We start from the raw sequence: 25,714 nt of genomic DNA on the forward strand, positions 1-25,714 counted from the left end.
TTTAGCGTCGTCTACATCCAGGTCACAAACCACTCCACGGGCAGGTGGGGAGCTGCATTGCCGTCTCCAAAGAAGATCTTCCGATGATATTCCAGAATTCGCCTCACTTGGTCTTCCATCTCGGGCGTCGTTTTTCCAGGGACTCCAACATCTGCCTCCTCGATCTTACACTCAGGGGTCAAGTCACGCATCTCAGGAAGCATAACCAACTGGTCGCGCAACTGAGAGAGTAACTCACTTCCTTCGCGTATGTAGACCGCAGGCTCGTAGTCGAGGTCCTCTGTCGAGAGCCGCATGCAGCGCTCATATTCCTGCTTCAGCTCCTCCAACGGAGTTCCCGGCATCCCTGAGATCGGGATACCCCAGTAATCTTCAACAGCACCCTGAGAATCGTCGTCATCCACATCGAATCCCAGAGAATCACCCTCCTCGCACCACTGACCCTGAGAACCACTGCCAACTTCAACCTGTAAACTCAGGTTTTCAGCAGCCGTACCACCTTCAGGACTCGTGTACTCTGGGGTTCCGACAGTCTACGAGGCAACATCGGTCCCCGCATCCTTCAGAACGCCACCCAAGTCACTCGTATCAACAGCAACGTCTCGGATTTCAGGAGGGTCTTCAGGGGGCACCTCTTCAGTCTGAGTTGCAGCGTCTTCAGCGAAACGCACGCGACGAGTCTTCGGTTTCCTGAGAATCAAGGCAAGCAGTGCCATGTCGGGGCCCTTTGCAGGTCGCGGCAGAATCTTCGTAGGCCACTGATACTCTGAGGTCTCGACACAGGATGGCTCCAGCGCAGCCAGGCGTTCTGCACTAAGTCTGCCCTCACACGACTGAACACTCTCCAGAATAAGAGTCTGCCACTCCCGGTACGCAAAAGAACCAGGGCGCACAAAGCGTCCGGCACGTGGGAAGAAGCTATACTCCACGATTCGGGCGACCGGCGTTCTGTTGTGAATCCAGCCGTCCTTGTCCGAGATGTTGACCACCTTCACAGCGACCGGCCAGGATCTCGCAGCGTAAATCAGGTGCGTTACCCAGCGGTCACCTCGTCCTGCCCACACAACTTCACGCTGTGGGTTCGTCGGTCCATACGAAATCTTCACCACCTTGGTTTCCCCAGGGGCCAGGTACCAACTACCTGTGGTTTCCACGGGCATGTCGACACCCAGGCGATCTTCTGGAGTCCATCCACACATCGTGATCGCCTCTTCATCCGGAAGTGTCACGAGACCTTCGCGAACACTGATCCTCACTCCAGCTGCAAACATAAAACTCATACCCAGAAGTACTTCGATCCCTTCGCCGATGTTAGCAATCCAGACATCCAGGAGATCCAGGAGATATATCACCCTCGAACCGAGAGTAATCTTCACCTGAGCACTGGCACCGATGTACGTCGGAACGCCCCCCATGCCAGACACCTTGGTTTGCTTGTGCGACTTGAGTGTGAGTCCGAGCTTACGCGCTAAGTCGAAGCTCACAATATTCACAGGCGCACCGGTATCCATGAGAACTCTCGTCCGGCAGTCGTTCACAGCACCATGCACCATCGCCACATCACGTTTCTTTTGGTCAGGATCATTGTTTTCCCACCATCCGTAGCGCTCTCCAGGGTTCAGCTTGTACTCCACATTTTTTTCAGAGTTCACCGACCCAGAGTTCGCTTGTTCAGGATGCTGAGTTTCAGGGGAAGTCATGAAATCCTGAGTCAAAGTAGTCATGCATTGTTGGTTATCTTGGGTTCTTGTTCTCAGCTCCGGGCCTACATACACTAGAACACATAACTCTGGGGCCTTCTTCAGCCCGGCGCGTACTGGGTCCCCACCCAGCGGGCTTATTGGTTTGACGGCCTCCCAGAGTTTGCTTCGCCATCCAGGAGTTTATCCAGGATTTGGCTCGGCATGTCCTTCAGTGCACCTTGGCGGGCGAGTTTCTTCACAGCTTCCAGTGTCTTCCAGTCTTCACACGGTTTCCCGAGATGCAGTTTGCCACAGTTCTCGCACGGTTGCGCGCGACACAAGTGAGTCGGATGACCCACTTCAAGGCAGCGATCACACTTCACGTCTTTCCAGCAGTTTTCCTCTGGGTGCCCCCACTTACCGCACTTCTCGCAGAACTTGTCCCAATTCGGGTTTTCGCGGCGAGGGGAACGGAATCCAGAGTTCGCGCTCGGTCCTGGTTGGACGTTCGGTGGACGCCATCCCATGTTATCCATCACGCGATAGACCTCGTTCGTCAGCGTCTGAGTCCAGTCGGCACCCTTCATACTCGCCAGGCTCCCAGCGCTAGACGTAGAAGTTTCTTCTCCAGAGATTTCACGAGTTGACCCTGAATTCGCGCTCGCACTTCGAACTGAAACTCTGGGTTCGTCCCTGATTTCCTGAAAACGCGCGTGAATTTCAGGGTCTTCATCCGACTCAGAGTCAGAGACATCGCCCCTAGCCACGTACGCACGTCCTGCACGCTTCGGCTTGAAACGCCCCTGAGGAATGTTGTCGGCACGAAAGTCACGAACTCTGGGTGGCGGGGCATCATGGTCGCTGCGACTCCAGACCTCTTCGTCCTGTTCCAGAGCGTACTCTAGATCAGCGATACTCCTGAATCTCTGGCCCTGCAACGACGTTTTGAGGCGTGTGTCCCTGAGTTTCGTGATGAACCTCCGGATATGCTTCTCCAGACGCTTCGAAGACTTGCGAAAGTCAATGTCAACCTTCCCAGCGGCGGAATGCAGACGATAAAAGAAATCCAGGTCGCTCTCTGAGGTCTTCATCTCCATCGTGAAGTAGCGTTCAGATACGACGAGCGCGCTTTGCAGTACTTCTTCCTGAATGCAGACGCCAACTCCTTCCAGTCACGCTGAGTGTACTTGGGCAACTTGTTGAACCAGTCACGCGCTCCCGAGAGTTCCAACATGAGTTCCTGAATTCGCATCTTCGTAGACCAGCTTCCCTGAGCCGCCATGTTCGCAAAAACGCTCCCACCAATGCACGCGTTCCCTGAGTGACGCCTTAGTATCGAACTCACCCAGAGTATTCGAGTTGATGTACGGTCTGAACGTCAGGAGCGTAGTGCAAGCTTGAGCCGTAGAAGCCGTCATCAGGTTACCCCAGGGTTCCCGTCCGAACTGTCATCCGAACTCTCAGAGGACGAGTCATCATCGCTGGAATCGGAGCTTGGGTCTGAGTCCGAAGGTGGATTGACATCCTGACGCTTCTTCTTCTGCTGGTGTTTCTTGGGTGCAGAGCGCTTGGAGTCTGCTTTAGAGTCCTGCGAGGCCTTAGAGGCCACTGTTCTCCTGGGATCCGACGTCTTCCCCAGAGACAGCTTGACATCCTGCATCACCTTGGTCTCCGTAGCGCCATGTCCCCGCTTGACGCGCGCGATTCTGCCGGAAGTGTCGGCGGAAGTCTGCGCGAGGGTCGCTCTTAGCTGGGAGGCGGCGACTTCGGAAGTGTTCTTCGGATCAGCTGTCTCCCGTCTCTGGCCAGCGACACTTGCGTTTCCGTTGATTACGCCACTGGATTCTTGGGGTCGGGTTGCAACTTCAGGGTTCTGAGCCACTGACGACCTCACATTTGTTGCCAAATCAGGGGCGACGGTTGCGCGACGCGCTTGAACTTGGGCCAACGTTGCACGAAGGTCGCGCACTTGGCCAGCGTGGAAACGCTGGATATTCTCGGAAGACTCCCGCTCTCGCTCTCTCTCCGCCTCAAGTTCTTGGACCTTCTGCTCCATAGTTGACATTTTTTCCTTCCAACCAGCGTACGTCTCGGAAACCCAACGCGCGCGCTCCGAGTCGGCTTCGGCTTCGCGCTGTTGCCAGCGCTCGGCGTTGGTGGCGTCCAGGCGCTCACGCTCAAGACTTACAGCTTCCGTGATACCCTGGGTCATCCCCTGAGTTTCAGTGGAACACTGGGTCTGGCGAGCTTCCACGTCCTGCGCACGCCGTTCCCCTTCTCCTCGGGCGATCTCAGCGTGGACCAAGCGATCCGTAAGTTCTTGGATCTGTCGACGCGCGTCCAGGTCACGTTTTCCCTGAGGCGCTCGCGCTCCAAGGCATCCAAACGTTTTCTGGCGAGAAACTCGCGTTGCTCCTGTTCCAAGCGGGCCTGCCACTCCTGCTGTTGTCGCAAGACGTTCAGCTCGATTTGGGCGGGGCCAGACGTCGCGGACACGGACGAAACTGATCTAAGATTTCTGGATCCACTCGAGCGGCTCGACGCAGCGGATTTTCTGGATTTCGTCGAGCGTCGAAAGCGCACCTCGCTCCTAGAGCTCTGGTGTTGACTCCGCTCATCGGCGCTGACATCCCTCGGACCACCAAGTCCAGAAATCGGGGCAGAAACCCTGAATTTCGGCTCAGCCATCGTGGCTGAAATTCTGGGGAGACCGGCCTTCCCGGGTGCGATCTCTGGGTCAGAGTGCACCGACGATGCCATCTCAACGTCATCTTGGTCGACTGACACAAGACGCGACGGGATGACTGCCCGGGTGACCTGAAATCCAAGATCACCGGCAGCTGCGAAGCCACCGGCTCTCTGGGCCACAAGCGCTAGAGCTCCAACTCGTCGTCCAAGCGACATCATCGACGAAGATGAAGAGCTACCATAAGACGTTTGAACGCCCGAGGCAGTACTCTCATCCGAAGCGCGCGAGGTACGGATGACACTTGGCACCGCGCCTGGGGTAGCGTCCTTGGCTTCCGCCTCCAGAGAATCACGTCCATTGGATATGGAATTCAGGGGAGTGGAATTCTGAAGCGAGGCACCAGTTGAAGACTTGTACGCTGGAAGAGAGGACAGTGACGATGTAGACAGCGCGGATGGCGTCGACGGGACTTGCAGGCGAGGCGGTCCATGCTGAGTGCGCTTGGATCGCGGCTCACCATCACTCGACACAAGTGAGCTCCGTGAAATCCTGAGTCCAGTGACTCTGAATCTCAGGACAAACTGTCGGCCCAGTAGATCCGCATCGTAGTCCGTCATCAATAGATCACCGTCTCCGTCTTCCTTGTGGTAGTCCAGTCTTGGTGCTTGCTCTTGGGCGCTTGGTGCGGCGTGATCTTCGGAGTTTACCTTGAAAGGCACACCAGCTATCACCAATCTCCACTCGACCAGTTCCACGGCGATGAAATTCTGGGTTTCCTCCATGACAGAGCGCACCAGACTTTCTGGAATCCTGGAAGCACGCGTCGAAGACCAGCCAGGGATCGAGTTGACAAACTCAAATCCGGCTTCGAAGAACAGTGTCTGCAGAATGGCGACGCACTCGCGTGCGGTCATGATACTCTGGGGAATTGTAGTCGCCATGAGATTCTGGGCAGTTCCGACACCCCACCGGGCAAGGTGAAACTCAGAGACCCAGGCTTCATCCTGGTTCGCCAGAGACAATCGCCACTTGAAGTAGTCTCCCGTTGCGTACGCGGCCGCGAAGTACGAGTTGGCATCCGGTTTCGGAGTCGGCCACTCATAAACGACACTTGGCGGCGTCACCTTCCCAGGGTTCACCTCTTCCCAGCGTCGAACCTCACGTCGGACGTACAGCACCATGCTTTCAGCGTTCAACGCCGTTGCTCCGATTCCGGAGCAGGCGCAGCAGCTTCCCGGATGTTGCATTCAGGCGTCTTCCTAGGTGCCGCCTGCGAACTTGGCGCTGAAACTCTGGGTTCAGGTGGTGCGAACCCAGAATTCACCTTGGAACTCTGCAGCGGGGCTGCCGTAGCTCCTTGCGTAGAGGAAGACTTTACGACTCAAAGAGTCCAACAGGGTCCTATCCGAGGACCCACGAAAACAAGTCAGAGACTTCTTGCAAAAGGCAAACTGTATTCATTCTCTTATCTGCGGCTCCGCCGCCTACGGTGCAAATACCTGCACATAACTAACTCTAGTTCATTCTCAATGACTGGCTAGTGGCCCAGGGAGTACCCCTTGGTGTATCGCACACCAAAAGGGTAACCACAAGGGTAACCTCCGTGTAACCCCGTTACAAACTCTGAGTCTTCGCCTCCTACTTCGCTCGCACGGGCTCCGGCTTCACTTCCACAACGGACTCGTCCGAAGATGAGACCAAGTCAATCACCTCCGGGGGCTCAACCGCATTGGCGCCTCCCTCAGACGCCTGAGCACCACGCTCGCGGGTGTGCTCCTCTGGGACTTCAGGAATCCGCGACCCAGAATTCATTTCCGTCGAACCTTGGAACTCAGGGGAAACCTCTTCCTCCTGAGTTTGCGATCCAGCAGCAGGCTGATCTTGAACGGCAGATGCCTCCCCGTCCACACCTTGCACTGCCTCGCTCTCGCGAGCAGCCTTCTTCGCCTTCCGAGGGTCGTGGACGACTGTTTCCAGGTCCTTGTGCTCCTCAGGCTCAATACCTTGAACACGACGCGACTGACGTGACGCCTCACCGCGTCCTCCGTCATCGCGTCCACTCTTCTTCGCCCCTCGTCCTCCAGGCATCTTGGTAGCTTGAAGTTGACGGGCACTCAGGACTTCTTCAACACTTGATTCCGGTCAAATCCTCGACAATCGAATCCGGGCACGCGCACCAGCTGAGGCGAGGCCGATGAAACCTTTGTCGCCCAGGGGGATTCGTATAGCGCAGCCCAAGACTGTTCCCCAGGGGTAGACCCAGAGAATCGACTTGAGAGTCAACAGCAAGAAGATAGACCCAGAGATTCGCAGCCGCAAAGCTTTAAACCCTGAGAATCACACTCCTTGGTTGGCGTGGGTACCTTGTGTAATCCCTGTCGGCTCGTTTGTCTTCGACGGAACGGCACTCCACCGGTTGAAAATGTAGCCTCGAAGAAGTGCGGGAGCGCACGTCTACTTCAGCACGCACCTCCACACCAAAAGGCAAACCCAGAGAATCAGATCCCCTGAAAACCAGAATATCACGAATTCAGGGTCCAGGATTTCAGTCAACTCTGGGACTTGGAACTCGGAAGACACCTTACCCAAATGCCCTCCTAGCTCGATAAAACCAACAAATACAGAGTATACACACACTACAACTAGCCGTCACTTATTCTTTTGGACCCTTGGACGGTGGGTCACTCACACACTAGGCTCACTCGAGTCTGAAATTCAGGGGCCTAGCTCCCCTGAGACTCAAACGCGCACCACCTCCAATAATGGAGGAAAATACAATCACTATCAGTTACCTTCCCTTCACACAAGTAGTCAATACAAAATCCTGGAGGCGACTACCTAGCACCCCAGAATACCCTCTGGAATAATATGAAATGGGCTACCACGAGCACAGCAAGTGACCCAACTAGGATATGGAATAGATGGATCACTCCAGGAAGCTCAAGGCCGTCGCTGGTCCCCACCTAACCGGACTTGAGTTTTGATGGAGTCCACACAGACGGCTGCCCTTCGCCGTTGATGTGCCCTTAGCGTCCCGCGGTCGTAGTCTCGGGTCCTCCGGATTTCCGTTGGCAGGCTTGGCCGAAGTCACTTGTGCAGTACAGGGTAAAATGAACTCTGTTTGGTTTTTATCAGCTACTTCTCTCTTTCTCTCTTCTTCGGGCCGTTCACTATGCTTGGGGTCAAATGTCTTGTCTTGAGTATACCTTGGGTTCAGCGGTCCAAACTTGCGATCGGCTTGCGAATCCATCGTCGCAAGGCGTCGAAAGTGCCAATTGTGGGTCCTTAGACTTGGTTTAGTATGGTGCAGGACTCCCTCTCGACTCCTCGAAAGTATCCAGTCGGCGCATCCACAACGATTCTTCAAGGTCACGCATCACTTTGATTGCAGACTGGCTTCGAACCGACTCGAGTCCCTGAAACTCAGGTGACACTCAGGGTCATCTTCTGAAATCCTGGGAATTCTGAGGAGCCTTGGGGGGCTGTGGGGATTCTTGGGTGTTGGCTTGGGAAACACTTAAGTTTAGTATAGAGAGTCTGGATTTATGGTCCAAACCCAGAGAATCATCTTTGGAACTCTGGGTCACCTGCACTCAGGGAGGTGAACCCTGGGTCATCGTGCGGCACTCTGGGTTTCCGTGCGGCACTCTGGGTAACAAGTCTGCTGCATTGCAGGCTCGCGTGTATCTCCACAAAGCCACACCTTTAGCGGGTTTAGCGGCCTCCTGCATATGATCATGGTGGTAGTGGGTTGATTCTCAGGGTAATTTGATCCTCTGGGGCACTCTGAGCCACAGCAAGATGAGGTGTACTCTGGGATACATTCGCCAAAGACACTTTCCGCCTGACTTTAGGCACTCATCGTAAGGGAAAGTCCGCGGCTGGACTGAGTGTTCTCTGAAATCCTGGGCGTGCACTCCCAGGATTCACACTTCCAGCCAGTTGGGCCCATCTGCGGTCAGGCGCTAGATTCATCCCGAGAAATCACTTCTCTCCCACAGTCGCCATCCCTGTCACACGGGTACAACTGCGCCGTATCCAAGTCATCCACCAATCAGCATCCGATACAAACTCCAAGTCACAGAGGCGACGGTACATTGTCGGCAATTTTCTGGGGACCGCCTCGTGTCAGTTGGCTTCGAAAGCCTGACCTTTCGACGTTAGTTGAATATCTACGCGGGTAATGGCTGTTTGGGCGATTTTCAAACTGGCAAGTGCTTTCAACTCCAAGTGATTTTGCCAGCACAAACAACCCTGCCGAAACGCTCAACAGTATTCTAAAGAGGGACTACACGACGAGACGCCGTTTGTAGATGGGAACATTTCTACGGGAGCTGTCGGAATACTGCCGACATCATTCTTACCTGAGCCGGCCGTTTGTCACGACTGTGGTCCCATCTACGTCATTACGACATGGCACGCAACAATCTATTACAAATGCGGAGCGACGCTGTATTTCCTACTACGCCGGTGAAATACTGGTCTACGTTCTTTAGGGGCCTGCTGCTCGGGTGAATGTTTCGTCAACCAAGCGCCATGAAACTGAAATTGCTGTGGCTGCACAAATGGGGTTTCAGTACGCTCAAATGGAAGTCCAGGGTCAGCTGTTGACTAGATGGCCTGTTCATCTACGTCGACGTTGGTGCCCATGCGGATATTGGTATGCGTTTGGCAGCTGTGTTCACGTACTTTACGCATTACGAGTCTCTAATTGTGTCGATTTGGCAGGACGCGACGTACTCGTAAGTCGTAAACGAAAGCAGAACAACTCAAGCGCGACGTAGGCACAAACGCACGTTGGTAGGGCCACGATAGTAGGCCCAGCGCTGACGTTCTGAAGCTCTCGAAAACGCGTCAAGTTGAAACACTGCATAAACGTTTCATTCATACCAAGTTTAGAGCCTTGGTTAACACAAACGCTTTAATACATACATATTGTTTCTCGTGCGCGGCTGTATTGTTTACATGAGTTCCGCGAGCGATCCCATACCGAGTTAAAACTTTGTTTTGCCTAGGCAGCACGAAGGCATTGAAGAAAAATCGGTTGCTTAAATGACGCTGGCAGAGACTGGTTTTGGTAGGAGACGTCGTAGGCTAAGCGAGCCTATTCGCAGTCGAGAAGGTAAAGTTTCAACAGTCAAGGCCTGCAGATGTAGAATAAAACTAACGTACCTTTCGCCAACCGATTTCCCATTCCCGTTGAACTCCACCGTTCCCGATCCGTTCCTGTAGAGGATACGGCAAACAACTAGGTCAACGGGTAGAGGCCGACTGCCAGCAAGCGCGAGCCGTAGTAGTCGCCCAAACTGCTGCTGGCCCATCAACCAGACTCTCTTGATACAGGGACGGCAAGGAGGGAGCGGTTTCGTCGCCTGGGCTCCGGCATCCACAGGCTGCCCTCCGGCAGGACCAGTCCGGACATACACCATGCACATAGTTGGAAGATCTCCGCCACCATGTGCCGTTATGGCTCGCTCCAGCCCCTTCCTACACGGCCAAGGTGTTCCTCTTCTCCGAGCGCCCTCGTGCCCCCGTGGTCTCTTTCCACGGTCCTACCACCCTATTGGACCAACCTACGCTTCTAAGGCACTACCCGCCATTAGTGCCTACCGCCATCACCACTACAGGTGCCTATCCAAGTAGCTCTGCGTGCTGTGCTACCCTATGGGTTGCCATGTCAAGTGCTACGTCAACGCTGTCATCTTCCCGAGCCCGCAGAGATGTGGCCACACCACTGCGATTCCTCACCCACCCGAGCGGTCAAGAAAGTTGTAGAGATGAGCTTGTTAAAACGGTGCTGGTACATTGTACTGTAATGTACATCTCTATGAACGGGACTTGTTTTGATTACTAGCTAGCGCACTGTTGCCGGTCGCCCAGCGCCTTCTTCAGACTGTTTTTCTTGTATAACGTCCGTAAACGAACTATCAGGTATATATTAACACTGTTGTGTCGGTTACTGTTCTCTCGAACCTACTGCTCCCGTACATACAACCTATTATCATCTTACTTGCGCTTTTCTCAACGACACGTCATTTGTTCTGTTTAACCCTTAGTATGCTTAATTAGTCGCGATGAGTAACGCGCCTACAGGGATATGTTGTACTTACCCCTTGTCACACCCGAGGCATCATCCATAATATAGGTCTACATACACCATACATTTATTGTTTCCCTAGCTCTCTGCTTCGGACGCGTTGGTGTAATACATGTTGTGAGTATGTCATCAATAAGTTATGACACAGGCGGGTAATGGTCTGCGAAAGGTAACATTATCACCAGAGCGCGCGGCAAAATCTCAAGCCTATTCAAGGCCTAGTACTCAAATGTAGTGTGCGGTTGTATAGACAACCAGATTACTAGTACGTACTAAAGTTGTCATCTTTTCTAAACTCGGAGTATTATCTATCGATAATCTTATCAGCACCACTTAATTTAAGCCAATCTACATCAGAACGTGGTTGAACCTGAAGCATTTGTGTCAAGGTAACTGTTCATATGACTAGATCAAGCGATCCCGGCTGATAGCACTCACTACACAGTATGTTAAACAGTGTCTTATTAGGCTACTCTTCGGACCCGTAAAAAGACTCGTGACCAATTGTGAGTTCACCTAACCAAATCCATTGTATGGCAGAACTCCTTCACAACAAGCGTTTGAAAAATATGCAAGCTCTACAAACTCAAATATCAGCACGGCAACTTCAATTTATTCTCAAAAGAGCCGCTCTTCCTCTGAATAACCCGCCCTTGCACAGTATAACTCGTCCTTGTTCAGTGTAACCTGCCCTTGCTCTGTATAACCCGCCCTTGTTCACAAGTGTAACCCGTCCTTGCTCAGTATAATACATCCTTGCTCAGTATAGCCCGTCCTTGCGCAGTGTAATCCAGTATATATTGGCACTAACACAGCTTATTTCTGTAGTAAACCAAATCAATCTATCGTTAAGTATGCATACAAACTCACGTCTCTCATTCATTAATTCCCATAATTTCCGCTATGTCAAAGCGTGTGTGTGCACAGACGACCATCGCTGAAATCAAAACCAAGCTTCGGAAATGTAAAGCGAACCCGGAATGGAATCTTGCCAGAACTGCTAGGAAGCTCGATACTCCAAGGACTACACTTAGCGACTGAAATCAAAACACTGCTGGGATGAAGTAGACGCAGAAGATGAGCAACTCGGTATCGTGCCGACGGAGTCGGCCGCAAGCATCGAATGGCGTCATGCAGTCCGCGTGCTGACCTATTACGACCGATGCCTTCGCGAGGACGGCTTCATAACGCCACCCGGACCGCGCCGGTACTACTTCCAAATCCCCGAATTTGAGCACAGGGAGGAGAGTTGTCTGTGGATCTGGGTGTAACGTTTATCAGTCGACACAAACCAAAAGTTACTACGAGCAGTGATGGCGGTGAACAACCGAAATTGAGTGGTGGCACTACGTCTGCCGATATTTGTACCGGTGTAACTCCTGTGACTGCAAGTGGCAAGTCGACTCGGATGACAGCAACGAGATTGTCGGGCACGTGGTCGCGACGACAGAGGAGCCACGTCCGACCTTGCAGAAGTGCAAAGTGAGGAATAAAAATGTACCCCTAGTTTCCCTAACGCACAAGGTGTCGAAGCAGTTGGGAATTTCAATTCCGGTTTTTCAAGACGATTTGGACAGCTTGGGTATTTTAACTGAGTGAGTGAGTCTATAGTTAACTATTTCATATGCAAGGAGCTTCCTGATATACCGAATTTAATTTTGCCTCTCGGAACAACGATTTACACGGAGATCGAGAACATGGTCGAGCAAGCTGCGGTCGAAAACAGTGGGCCTGGTGATCTGGATTGCTCATCGCACAAGTTCGGGATTGTACCCATTTCAGGTAAGGATCACCGGAGTTTCGTTGTGATTGAACGGTCACTACAACCGGGCTCCACGATTTTCTACCATATCAACTCTCTCCCGAAATACCACGCGTCGCACCGCGTTCTCGAGGTACTTCGAGATTTTATTTTCTCAGCGCAGCCAATTTCCTGGACGACGCCCCCAGAACAGCTACGTGAAGTTTACGTACGCTACGAAGCCGTATCAAACGAACGAATACGTTGTATGCTACATTACATGCATCGGCTCGCCCAGTACGTCGCTGAGAAGAAACCATTGTAAATGGTCGGTGCTGTTCATGAACTTGTTGCAAGTAAGTTCAACGCAACGAAAGCTACGGCTTTCCGTGAGGCGTTCACGTCCAGGTTAGAAATTGATATCTCTACACTATGAATACATGTATGAATAAAGTAGTTTCCTCCGTTTTTGCTCAGAGTTTTCTGTGAATGTAAATTTGCACTATTGTATCCTAGCGTTGCATAACACATTTGAAAAGCAACCCAAATTTGGTCTGTAACTAAATGAGCTATTAAAGCGGCCCCATGGACCGTGTAGTTGTTAATCTCCTGTACTCGCCGAAGCTGCCACTGACTCGGAGCCACGATTCCCCCGTCAACGAAAGCCTATCTTCGCTGTATGTGATTGTAAAGCGGCCTAACAGAGCAAGAGTGGAGTTTAACACAGTTAGTTTAACCCAGTTCCCTCAGTCATCCCCCACCGTGATGTTCGCTCGACCCTCTTTCCAACGTGTCCCCCAGGAACTTCTTACACTTGTTTCTGCATCGATGCAACCTCGTTTTTGCGTCATGGAGTTGGGAAATGTCCGCAGGTACGGTGTTTTTCAGATCCTAAGTGACTGTAACGCTTTCTCGCAATCATGGCGTAGATCCTAGCACGATCGCCTGTGTTGAATCGTAAGAAGTAGTGACAGTCTATAGGTTGAACTCTTCGGAAGCTATTTCTTCGCGTACTCATAACAAATTTACACATTGAACGATTTAGACTAGATATGGATTGAATTGGGCCATCAGCACAACCATTCAGCCAACGCTATTAAATAAGAGGCTATAAACCACAAAATCCGTTTCTCAGTGTATTCAAAAAGAAAGTTATATGAAAACGCGGAGAAAATGATGGTTGATCCAGACTACAGACTATCTTGGAAATGGAGTAGCGATACGACCACAGCATACTAGCGGTTCCTGGTCCTCCGTTCAGATTTTTTGGTCGCTACAGTACGTAGCCACACACGCACCTGTGCTCACGGTAAAAAATCCGCTGCTGTGGCGCCGAACTCACCTCGCCGCAGAACCACCGAACGGACCGATACCAGACGAAACGCCCCGGTATTCCTGTCGTCGTGCTAGCCATACTTGGCTGTCGTAAACTCGTTCCAAGCCAATGCTTTCATAGGCGCATAGAGCTACATGTATATTACATAGAGCTACTTCTTCGTAACAGCACACACATACTCAGCAAAATTAGATCGCATCACTGCATCGCGAAACCACTGGGTGACTTCCAACAACGACCCACACTTGCATAATCGTATGGGGTAAACTCGTACCAAGTGCGTATCTAGCACGGACCAATGGTTGTTAAGACGCAAAAAAAAAGTATCACCAAACTTTAGTCCTTACTCCGCTGTTGGTCCGCCGTAAAGTACAGTTCTAGAGAGAACTACTGGTCGTCTTTCAGTCTTATCGTTCAAAAGCGATTTCCACGCGCGAAGCACAACTCGCACTCCTTCCTGCACGCATCGGACATCATGGCGCAAGAAAAGGGGAAGAACTATACGCTGAGCGATCATAACAGTACGTCTGATGTTGTTGCTGTACGAGTTGGATGCTATCTCGTTTTACTCTTAAACCACCAACGTTAAAAGTATTGTAGGGGTGATCGACTTGGTGGAGCATATGCTGCCCTTTGGCAGTGAGCAGTGGGAAATCTTTGCTGCCTGTTACAACGCACCCATACCAAGCGGGCATGCCGACCGTGACGGTGATAGCCTGGGCCGGAAGTTCAAGAAGCTCTACAAAGTGCCAAAACCTAGTGGTAACGGGGCATGCCCTCTTCACATTGAGCGGTCAAAGCGTCTTAAGCGTATGATTAAATCCTCAATCGCAGTAGCAACCCTTCATTTGGATTCTAGTACCGAGGAAAACAGCGAGGACGAGCTGGACACCTCTGATGCCAGCGGGGCAGACGATGCTATTGTGACCTACGATCACGCCGCAAAGGAAATGCAGTCACTGCCCAGCACCCCTTAACTCTCCGGTGGTCACTTAGTGACCTTTAACAGGATGCCGCCGACCCCCGTCGACACGTCGCCGTTCACCAACTACTAGTCGCCGCCCACCCACGGCTCGTCACCGTGCACCAACAACGCGCAGTCATCCCGCAACGAGATGCCGCTGCCCCCCAACAGCATGGCACTGACCTCCACCAACTCGCCGCCGATCACCAACAGCATGCCGTCAACGCCGCAAGCGGTACCTCAAGCCGTGAGTGTGGCTGCTCCAGCGCTGGTGGCTACATCCCACGCTGGTATGGCTCGCTTGCAGCGCTAGCTATCAAAGCGACTGGCACAAAAACAGCTCAAGCGCCACGCCACCAGTGCTGATGTGCTCAGTCAAACCGCTCAACGCCATCGTCGGATTGACGCCGCTATAGACAAGGCGTCCTGCCAAATGACCATGGACAACTCCAGCGAGTTCTCAAGTACGATAGTGGCCATGATGTTCATGGTGCAAGAACGTCAAGCTGCTCGCAATGCTGAGTACCAACGCCAAAAGGAAGAAAGACAACGCGAGCAGGCCGAACGCGAGGAGAAACAAGCAGCGGAGAGAGAGATGCGGGACCAGCAATCGCTACAATTGAAGCTGATGCTCATGGCAAAGTTGATGGGCGACCAAAACAACAATTAAATTTGTTGCTGATGCTGATTCGACCCGTCATCAGCGCAATAACACACTTCTAGCACTTGCATACATACATTAGAACAAGCCCTATGTCATGCGTAAAATATATATTTTTCTTTCCTAACTCATACAAACAGATCGAAACGGATTAATACCTGCAGTTTGTACCCGAAAGTTGTAAAGACGATAAATGTTTTAAGTCATTATGCGCGCGTATCTGGATCGTGTAGCAGCGGCAACAGGAGCTGTCTGTAGCACTTTGATACGTTGCCCATACCCCCATTCGGCATCTTGCCGAATCGTAGTGATGGCGGAACCCATTGCCAGCAATCCTGCCCTGCTTTCCAAGCTTGCTCTCTCCAAATCCCCATCTTTGAGAAGCGTAAATATTCGGTTTGTCATCGCTGCACTTACAGGAACTTAGAGTCGGTAGCGCATCGCCCTCCCTCAATTGTCTTTGCTGGATCGCTTAGTTGCCGTTGAAGTTGGTAACGCATTTCTCCATCGTTCCACGAACCTGGAAAATTATGTTTTCCCCAGATGAGAGTACCATTAAACCCGTAACAGAGAACCCCGGTCAACATGACACCGTGTAGCCATCCTGCGCAGAATAAATGGATCGTTAGCTAGATAAATTATGTGAGTAGATTATAGGTATGTACCGTTGTAGTAGGCGTTCAGCGTATCTCTGTCAGTTGGAATTTGGACGTTACAGTTTTTTTTTGCCATCAGCAACACAGAACGGGACACCCCCGCACATTGTTCTTTGACACCATTCAAGGAGGAAGGCCGCGTATACCAGGGCCCGATTTGACAATGTAGTATCGGGAGAATGCCACCAATAAGCGGTCCATATTGCTCGACGCAATAGACACTTTATTAATAAACGACTTTCGAGACCGTACCCTGTGCATGACTGTCTAAGAGCATTTACGCGGGTGGGTGAGGGACTTGGACATGATGTAGTTGCGTTGTCGCAGCGAGATCCGAACTGGCCGCAGTGTTGTACAGCCGGCGCCTGCGTCTCTGCTGAGCGTGCCGAGCGACAACAACAGCAAGAATTACCGGACGTGAGGCAAAGGAAGACATCGCTGTGCAGGTCGAGTTAGTGGTTGCAAGCAGTTGGAATGGAATTTGTCGGTACAGTTTAGTACATTTTTGTAGGGCGCATTCAAATATTTGAGTACCAAAGCCGAACTATCATCGTACCAATTTCGTACCAATCTAAGCACTTGGCCCCCCCTTTAGATCATTTTGGAATGCCACCACTTGCATCGAAACTGAACGAGCGGCGCTCTCACTGCCCTTTCCCCGTAAAATTCCTTCTTTGCCGCCATCCTCGTACTTAGCGTTTACCCTTAATCTATGGAAACGAATATCCTACTCAACTAGTTTGCTACTCCAGCGAGAAAACCTCTGGGCTATTATTTTTCGGAAAAGATAGAGCCCATGTTTTTAGTCAGAGGGGGCGAAATGAACCCAAATCTGTCGGGAGCGTCCAAGCGAAATCGACACCAGCGGTATTTGAGATGCATGAAGAGCCTGCAAACTTTACCCCAGTGTCATGGCTAGTCATGGTATTCCCTACTCAACGCTGGGTCGGTCTTCCGAGGGCTTAAAGCGCAGGCAAAGCGACGTTTGGCAGCCGAAGATCACCTTAGCCCGTAGAAATTGCATAGTGTTTGCAGGCCATGACACCCATCCAACGAGCCGAACATGTGTTGCCATGTTTCAACATGTTTGACCAGGTTTGAGATTTCTTACTTGTTTTTAGTATGACACTTGCCCTAACCCGTTTAGAAAACATGGGCTGTATCAACGGCCATTATTTTTACGTAGCTATGTTTTGAATGTCGACAAGCCACTTCAGAAAAATGATTAACGAAATAGCCACTTTTACGTCGATAGATTACGCGAATGGTGCATACAAACACTATACGATGAAGTCTCTGATTCCTTCTACCAAAATCAGCATTCTTAACACGCTATATCGGCTTGTTTCCTCGCCCGATGATCGGGAAATGAGTGACAGATCGCAAAGCGCGGGGAGGGGAGGGCTAAGGACCACCAATTAGCGCGCATTTTGACGATCCGCGTGGGTTGAAGTTCGGAAAAGTAGTAGTGATATTATCACTGCTATTATCACTACAAGGGGCATTTAGTCTTGCTACTAAAGCTATATCACTATTATGAAGCGAGAAGTATAGCTGGGATATAGTATTATGAGTGATATTATCACTACTATCGTTACTACTCTACCAATCCCTGCCTGGATTTAATCCTGGTTGGGCTGTCTATACTTCGTAACCGAACCACTACACCTGCAGCGACCTAAACGACGACCACCCAAGGTCGTCCGTTGTGCAACTGCTTGAAAGCACTTACTCGGTTGCAAAACGCCCTGCATAGTACTTCCGCTTCAGTCTTCGGCCGACTCATCAGCCTCCAACCGTCTCTTTCAACTCTCGGTCCTCGCAACCTCCCTCCCGATGTCGACCACCACCTACGCCTACTTCAAACCAAACGCACTCTCGAACCCGGGTTACATCTACGGGAGAACCTCCGACGAAGGGGACGGTGACGCTACGACGCTACCAGTGGTGCGAGTTCAGAGCGGACGATGGAAAGATGGCGACGAGATGACAGCCGACCGCGACCGTTCAGGGGTTGAGTCGCGCTCTGTGAGTGAGGCTGAGGCCCTGAGCGGAATCGGCACTTACGTCGGCGGCTGCCTCTGCGTTGCGCGAGTCCCCGCTGGGGCTGCCAAAATTTGGGAGTATGGGGTAGCCGTGGGTTACTACTGGAATGAGGCCACGTCAAGCGGCGTCTTGCATCTTGTGTTTTGCGATGGGGGTGCTGACATCCCTTTCGACGAACGCATGCTGCTCGACTTGGCCCCGGAAACTAACGCACTTCGGCCTGTGCCCGTCGTGCTGTGTGTGACATCATGCCCCGAGAGATGTAGCATCTACACAGTGAAGCGTACAAGTACTTCAACGGCATTGGCCGTAGATCATCTCGGAAGTCAGCGACAATTTTATCCTCACTACATTATCCAGCAGTCGACGAGTCAAGCCACATTCCACTGTTCGACGAGGCTCCTCTTTCTGCCGCATCCCGGCACTGGACGTGGATTCTACTCTTGGGACTTTGGATTTCTTGGCCTCTCTCTAATGCACTTCGCGAGAGTAACGGCGAAGGCGCGCCGTGAGGCTGCCAGGGCGTACGACATGACTAACTTCAAAGGGAAGACACCTCCACCCAAGTGCGCAGCGCCGGAGAGTTGTCGACGCGATCATAAGTGCAATCGACTGCCTCACGAAAGCCGTGACCACTGCTTACCAGCCATTCGTAGCCACCATGCTCATTGAACTCCGTTCATTTTTCCTAGATGTGAAGAACGAAGGCGTTGCTAACTCTGCAAGTGACGCTCAAGAGCTCGTGTACTGGATCGACGACCGGTTTGAATATTTCGGAGCCACCTCGCGAGCGCTGACACAACGGCGGAAGCAGCAGTCAGTTCCACTTTCTCCATGACGGATCCGAGTTTTGTCGCTGTTCTCCAAGCAATCTCTCGTTTCCACCTTGCAGCAGCTATGTCTAGCAAACGGCCGGCACGATCGGCGCACGGCGGATATGGGTCGTCTGCTCCACAACGAACGCAGACACAGTGCTCAGAGACCAAAGAGTGCCACCCTGTTCCTGCTTCGGTCCTCAAGGCGTTGCCGTAGAGCAAAGGCAAGCGGCTCTGCATGCGGTACCTTTCAAATGAGAGCTGCCCCGGACGCGATGGTGGGTGCACTGTGCCTTATCGTGCTCACTGCACCAAAAAGCTACCGGAGGCAGTGGTCTCATTTATCGACGAGCGCTACGGTGGTCTTGCCCCTGCATTTACCGATATTTCAGCGGAAGAAGGAGCCTGAAGGCACAGCGGCGAGCTGTCTGTACTTTTTTCACCGCGTTACCACCACGACACGCCCTCCAGTCGCTGCGAGGGTAGCACTGGTGACAACTCCGGCGACGCCACCGGTGTCACCATCTCGAAGCCGATCCAAGACTCTCTCGGGCAAGAAATACCGGGACTGTTCGATCCCCGCTGAGCGACAACCCTCTCAGCGACAACCTGGGGGCACTAGAGGAAGACGGCTGCTCTGATACTGGCACCATAGCCGCACACATGGAGTCAACTTGGTCCGCGGTGGGTAACTTACCCACTCCCGCGGACTTCTGCAATCCCTCAACTGACACACCTGTCAGGAATGAGGGCGGCTCGGCAAGTCGCAGCTCTAGACATACTGCCAGCCAGTCATCTACAGTCGCGGAGGGAGCTGTCCCACTCCCGTGACTGTATCTCAGCCAGCAAGCACTCACCGGCACGCATTTCCAGCCCGGGCGGCGCATGACAAGAGCCCAACAGACGCGGAGGCCGACAAGACAGCGTATATTGCGGCAATGGAGAGGTCGTACCTTTCTACCCTGGTAGTGCGCCGTCTATTGTTGGAGTTTCACCGTGCACACACTGCTGAGCACGTCGCTGCTGTACTGGAAAGTGTAAACCTCTCACCGCCCGAGCCATATCCGGCGCAACGCAAGACGCAGGGTCACGTTCATCATCTTCTTGATCGAAACAAGCAAGCCACGTACAGCGAGTTTCTACGTCGACCAAAGATGTCACTCTCGGATTTCGTTCGAGTCATCTGAGGTGAAACTGCAAACGACCCACGTCCAAACAAGGCCCTCGAGTTACCTGATCATCTTCCAGGCTGGTCATCCTATCGGTATCGTAGTCGTTGGGAGGCCATCGTTCGCCACGGCGTCATTCCGAGATGGTCCGGAGAATTTCCTCGTCAGGTTGCACCTCCTCGCAATCATTGCATCGCTGGCGGAGGCGCTAAATTGTGTGGTGAAAAGCCTACGTGAAGGTCAGGACAAAGGCCAGTACCAGATCCTCGACATTGACCTCTTCGGTAGCCTGGAAGGTGTCACCTGTAGCCCTTTTGGAGTGGCGTCGAAAGGAAGCAGCCCATTGTCCATCAAGGCTCGGACGATTCATGATCTCTCATATCCAGATGGTCTCTCTATTAACGATACAACTTTGGACTCGATTGAGATAGAAGTTGGATACGATGGTGCTGTACTCCTTGCACGCCGAAGCTTGCATGTGGATGCGGAATATCCTGGACGAGCTAAAATGGCCTCTGGTGACGTCACGGGCGCTTTCCGGAACGTACCCATTCATGCAGACCACGTTGGGCGCTTTGCCAGTGTCATCCCAGAGCTCGGAGTACTCGTGATCGACCTGGTGTGCCCTTTTGGCTGGAGCGACTCCCCTCGTCAGTACTGGATCGCTGGAGGTGCCATCAAACACATCTACGGTACTAGTGCACCGGCATGGCCTGGTCAGCCGGAGGTTGCAGCAGGTACATTTGTGTGTACGAGGGTGCGTGGGTGGGTGATGTGTGTGTGGCTACTAAAACCTGGTGCGACGATCACAATTGCATCGAGCCAGACGTCGGATCCCGTCTCAGCGAAGCCAATATCTGTCTGCGGTAGGCAATGATAGCGGTACTAGGCCCGGAGTCTATGAACGAGGAGATGCTCACATGGTGGTTCATTCGAGGTCAATCACTGGGGCTCATCTAAGATGTCGGTCAGTATACGCTCTCGATGCCCGATGATAAGATTGCCAAGGCGTCCGATAGAGTGCAATCGATGCTGGACAGTAACTACACCTCGCACACACGTTACGGAAACTGCTGGGGAGCCTTCGTCACGTGGTAACCTGCGTCCGGTCTGCAAAACCATTCTTTCAGCGCCTGTCGGATCTAGCGAGGACACCCAACGGACCATGGAGACTCCGCATCCCGCAGAACGCAAATGAGGATCTGAGCTGGTTCAAGATGATCGTATCAATTAGTCCCAGTCCCTCTCCAGCACAGTCCCTCTCCAGCGCTTTACTGCTACTCAACCGGTCAATTTCAAGATTCAGATGGACGCAAGTGACTACGGCCTCTGCGCCCTATTTCCCGCTCGACATGAATTCCTACAAGTCAAGTTCACCAGTGCCGAGCGTGAGCAGATAGAGCGGTTCAATCGCTCTGCTTCGTCACAATATTGTATTAATGTCCGCGAACTCATGAGCGCAGTGTTTGTGGCTCTGGTATGGGGGGCAGTACTCGTCGGGACCATCCACCGGCGTTGAAGGCCACGTTTGCTTTTGGATCGACAACCAGCCCGCCATATCGTGGAACTATCGCTGTGCTAGCAGCAATCCTCAGGCGCAATTGATGTTGTGACTACTCAGTCTACTCGAAGTGAAGCACAATTTTTACGCTACCGCAAACCATATTCCAGGAGTGGAGAACGTCGCCGCGGATGCGTGGCAGTCACCGCAACATGCTGCAGGTTTCGTTAATCTTTCTCTGTCTTGGTCCCAGGTACAAGTCCCGACCGAATTAAGGAATCTCTGGCGGCTATGGGAGCGCTACTGCGCGAAGGGTCCCTCGCGCACACTTCAAGAACTCTCTATCAGCGAGCATGGACCCAATGCCGTCGGTGGTGCGGAATGATGGAGCTACCAAAGTGGCTTTCACCCGACGACGTTCACAAAACCGCCGCTCAACTTGGTGCTTTTGCTGTCTTCCTTTGGCAGTTTGGAATGAACAAGCGATTGGTCGGTAACGCTTACTCGACGATCTGCTCGAAGCTGTGTGCCGCTCGATGGTACCACAAGACAGAAGCTGGGTATGACCCCGGTGTATCGACCGGTCACGCTATTTTACTGTGTGGCATTCGCCGCTTTACCGATCATGTCATCAAGCAGAATCCTGTCTCCGCCCCGCTACTGCGTGCAATGCTGCGGCTCTGGACTTCTTGCGGCCCTACGACCACCTACTGTGGGGTGGAATTCTGCTTGCGTATTTATTTTTACTCCGACGATCTGAGTACCTCTTCATCGGGCGTAAGCGTCACGGATATATTCTCAAGCTCGGCGACACCAAGTTCTTCGACAACAATGGTACCGGAGTACCACCCAACCGGGCGCATGTGATCGGAATCAAACTACACGGTGCCAAGAACAACCAATTCGGCAGAGAGGAATGCCGCTTTCACTGTGAATCTGGGGATCCAGTCTTTTCCCGGCGAAGGTAGCTCAATGGATTCATTGCGCTGCTAACGCTCTTGGTACAACGAAGATCATGCCCGCATTCTCAACGGGCGTGGGCAGAGGAGTCACCGCACACGAAGTATCCCAGGTGATCAAGGCCGATGCCAGAATGACTAATCAAGACCCAGACCGCTTCTCGACTCACTCAATTCGAGTCGGTGGAGCCACTGCACTTCTAAATGCTGGAGCGGACCAACTGATCATCAAGTTGCTTGGACGCTGGCTTTCAAGCGCCTTCGAAGACTACCCCGTGTTGACAGCCAAAGGCTCCGCCCATTTGTCACGAATGATGCTCTGAGGCGTGTCTCCAGCGCGACGCACGGCGGTTCTACTCTGGGGTGCCACCGCACCTCTCCCCGAAGAACTACAATACGACAATTTTCCCCCATACACTGATAGATTGCTGGAAACGGGGAAACTACGAATACTGGCAAAAAAATCTTCCCGTTGTGGTTGATGCAATCAGAGATGCCAGCCACCAGAAAGACACTGCATGTCCCACGCTAAAAGTAGCAGGTTGTCACATGGAACAAATGGCACCTGGTCTGTAGCCCAGCTCCATCCTCATCTCCAAGAGATAGTGTTGAAGCACCGTACACGTTTCCAAGATAAGCCTGTGACTGCAACTCCAGCATCAGTTTCAGTACAGGCCAAGATAAACGAGAGGTGATACTATTTCCGTGCCACATACTTCGTATTAGTCAATAAATAGTCTGGGTTAGACTACACCTTTTCCAGCCCAAGTTCACCAAGAACAAGGCCAAATTCACAGAGAACAAAAGCAAATGCATCGAACCCCAAATCAAATGCACAAAGTGCAAGCTCAAATGCATCATCCTATTGAACTGAATACCTTAGTGATATGCTTGTATTTAGGATAGCTTACTCAAGATTTGCCTCAAGTGCATTCCCGAAGAGCTTGCCGGCAACTGGGGCGACGAAAGCGAGCCGTTAAAGCTGCAGAAGCGCTCTCCCCCCGGTCTCCTGACAGCACAACTAGATGTATGTACATTGTGATATCGCCCACACTACTCAGCACACCAGATAGTAGGATAGCAGGAAGGAAGGCCCCAGTGGAAAATCTACAGTGCAGCAGCCTTTGAGAAATGATTGTGTATCTGTTGGTTTTGTCAGGATATCACATTCTGAAGGTTGACGGTACTTGCTAAATGCATTTGAGCTTGCACTTTGTGCATTTGATTTGGGGTTCGATGCATTTGGTTTTGTTCTTTGTGAATTTGGCCTTGTTCTTGGTGAACGTGGGTTATAAAAGGTGTACTTAACGGATAATGATAAATAGTATACGGGGTACTACTTCTATATAATACTGTTAAATCATAAAATATAGTTTTTTGGTACAGTATACTAAGTTCCCAGCTGCATTGGTTTAACCTCCAAATAGCTAATGTTCGATTTTATTCGTAACGTTTCGTAAAAAATAGCAATCCATTTTTTAATGGTTAGGTTATGACGTGTTTAACACCTTGTCTCCGAACGGTACTCGCCTCAGACGCGTAAGCGCATGTCGTAAGTTACGACTTACAGATTCACTTGATATTTGTATGGACCATGTGTTTCTCGTCGGGGTAGGTATATAAATTGTCATCAGGTTTTCTCGCCAATGTTGTAAGTGATACGACATAGAATTAGAGCAACCGCCGCTCAATGTCGTAACAGACCCCACTTGCAGTCAACAGATGGCTGAGGAGGTGCACTGTTCTGCAGCTCCGATCAGAAATCACATGAAAGAAGGTGCATTGGCTCAACAAACTTTGTATTCAACCACACGAAACTGACCACCGACTAACTGAAACGCAACCTACACGCTCACTGTCATTGCTGCCATTGTCCACCATCGCTTCCTTCTTCGCGGGGAAGCTGCAGTTCCTACCGTGTCTTCTTGCGCTTGCCTGCGTTCTTGCCGGGTGTGCGCTACACGTCGCGCTTCCCCAGGTCTAGCCGACCACCCTGAGCTACCGCCAAAAGTGTCTAAAGTCAACTTCGTGTGCTGGGTGAAGGTCCTTCACTTATCCTTCACTGAAGGATATCTGTCTGGTCCAACTCTGGACGTACTGTCTGGACTCTGGACCAAACTGTCCAGGCTCTGGATCAAACTGGAATCTTTCACCCACCTGAACCCATTCTCTGACCCGATTCTGTGAACTTGTCGCAGAGACCTATCGCACCTTATAGGTTGCGGTTGCTTGAAATAAACTTGATTAAAGTATGAGAAAATCATGTCTATACGTTTTTCTAGTATAACGCGCTCAATGTCGTAACTTACGACGTTCGGAGCCAAGGTGTTAAACGTTGGATTGATTTTAGTAGTTCGTAGCCAAGCACGTTAATACTTCTTTAGAACTCATCGCAATTGTTGTTTTCACGATTATTCTGTTATAATAAGAACACTTTATGTTATTAATAAATCAGCATTTACGCTAATTTCACGCAAAAATGGTATACTATTTGGTACGGTATAGTATAGGCATGATTCCTCCACGATGGTTTTATATTTGGACCAGGTCTAGTAATTTGCTTCAATAGCGCAGCCGTGGTATCTAATTACCTGATGAAACGGGTAGCTGTCTATAACACCAATCCAACTAACGGGAGTTCAGCTAGGCTCTCCTATGCAATTATCTTAAGAATGTATATTTTTGACTACTGCACTATTGAGGCAAATTACTGTATACAATTTGGAAAAAATGCTTTATTCGGCATTATCCGTTAGTGTAAGCAAGCCCAAAACCTCTTACATAATAGTCTCAGTCAGACGAATTATCTTGAGCACTGTACCAGGAGGACCAAAACAGATCGGGCGAGAGCAGACCACCTTAAATCCGGCACTTGACAATAAAAAGTGGTATTGTGCCGGATTAGAGAGTTTGGGAAGTGCCGGATTTAAGAGACTGTCAAAACCCTGTATTACACTAGGAAAGCGAAGGTTTGGCAAGAGCAAAATGTTGCCATGGAGCTCACTTGTGTTCAAATGTCATTTGAACACATTCACGCTCCCAAATAGCCGTAAAGGTAGCTATAACTGTCGGTTGGTGCGTGTGCCGTCGATATAGGTTATGAGGAAGCGTCCAAACAGGAGAAACTATGGAAAGCAGAAAAACAACTCAGATTCTACAAGGAATAATACCAGCTTCACTACGCCTAGAAGTAATGTTTACGTATTGGAAAACCCGGCAGTCCCTTTGTGTGTACTGCAAACTCGTAAGGAAAAAAATATTCTTAGCTCGCGCTTGGCAGGATAGAATCTAAGTTTTAGAGCACACATGTCTATCGCACAGAAGTAAACCATAGATCGGCTGATTCCCAGGTTTTTTGGTAGAGATCAAGGCCAGTTGGTGGGTGAGAGGCAGTGTTT

The 25,714-nt window shown here is 51.4% G+C and overlaps 7 protein-coding genes across 7 annotated transcripts; 5 read left to right on the forward strand and 2 right to left on the reverse strand.

The window, feature by feature from the left end:
- Nucleotides 1-6,009: 6,009 nt before the first annotated feature.
- PHYSODRAFT_321335 (hypothetical protein) lies at nucleotides 6,010-6,459 on the reverse strand (the record flags this gene model as incomplete). The annotated part of the gene is made up of 1 exon (XM_009516514.1): nucleotides 6,010-6,459. The coding sequence occupies one exon, from the start codon at nucleotides 6,457-6,459 to the stop codon at nucleotides 6,010-6,012; it is 450 nt and encodes a 149-aa protein (XP_009514809.1).
- Nucleotides 6,460-8,870: 2,411 nt separating this feature from the next.
- Nucleotides 8,871-9,155, forward strand: PHYSODRAFT_477483 (hypothetical protein; the record flags this gene model as incomplete). The annotated part of the gene is made up of 1 exon (XM_009516515.1): nucleotides 8,871-9,155. A coding segment is annotated over one exon (285 nt), but the record flags the coding sequence as incomplete, so codon positions are not given.
- A 3,010-nt stretch (nucleotides 9,156-12,165) lies between these two features.
- On the forward strand, nucleotides 12,166-12,534 carry PHYSODRAFT_472272 (hypothetical protein; the record flags this gene model as incomplete). Its single annotated transcript, XM_009516516.1, has 1 exon — nucleotides 12,166-12,534. One exon carries the CDS (start codon nucleotides 12,166-12,168, stop codon nucleotides 12,532-12,534), a length of 369 nt encoding a protein of 122 aa, XP_009514811.1.
- A 1,604-nt stretch (nucleotides 12,535-14,138) lies between these two features.
- Nucleotides 14,139-14,429, forward strand: PHYSODRAFT_371590 (hypothetical protein; the record flags this gene model as incomplete). Its single annotated transcript, XM_009516517.1, has 1 exon — nucleotides 14,139-14,429. A coding segment is annotated over one exon (291 nt), but the record flags the coding sequence as incomplete, so codon positions are not given.
- Nucleotides 14,430-14,660: 231 nt separating this feature from the next.
- On the forward strand, nucleotides 14,661-15,179 carry PHYSODRAFT_247088 (hypothetical protein; the record flags this gene model as incomplete). The annotated part of the gene is made up of 2 exons (XM_009516518.1): nucleotides 14,661-14,756; nucleotides 14,850-15,179. 2 exons carry the CDS (start codon nucleotides 14,661-14,663, stop codon nucleotides 15,177-15,179), a joined length of 426 nt encoding a protein of 141 aa, XP_009514813.1.
- A 189-nt stretch (nucleotides 15,180-15,368) lies between these two features.
- Nucleotides 15,369-15,902, reverse strand: PHYSODRAFT_471803 (hypothetical protein; the record flags this gene model as incomplete). Its single annotated transcript, XM_009516519.1, is given in 3 exon segments — nucleotides 15,369-15,582; nucleotides 15,594-15,774; nucleotides 15,836-15,902. 3 exon segments carry the CDS (start codon nucleotides 15,900-15,902, stop codon nucleotides 15,369-15,371), a joined length of 462 nt encoding a protein of 153 aa, XP_009514814.1.
- Nucleotides 15,903-17,662: 1,760 nt separating this feature from the next.
- On the forward strand, nucleotides 17,663-19,096 carry PHYSODRAFT_293383 (hypothetical protein; the record flags this gene model as incomplete). Its single annotated transcript, XM_009516520.1, has 5 exons — nucleotides 17,663-18,108; nucleotides 18,150-18,380; nucleotides 18,425-18,688; nucleotides 18,839-18,965; nucleotides 19,007-19,096. The coding sequence occupies 5 exons, from the start codon at nucleotides 17,663-17,665 to the stop codon at nucleotides 19,094-19,096; spliced, it is 1,158 nt and encodes a 385-aa protein (XP_009514815.1).
- Nucleotides 19,097-25,714: the final 6,618 nt, after the last annotated feature.

This window comes from Phytophthora sojae, assembly GCF_000149755.1.
Source record: "Phytophthora sojae unplaced genomic scaffold PHYSOscaffold_1, whole genome shotgun sequence".
In the NCBI taxonomy this organism is placed as follows: Eukaryota; Oomycota; class Peronosporomycetes; order Peronosporales; family Peronosporaceae; genus Phytophthora; species Phytophthora sojae.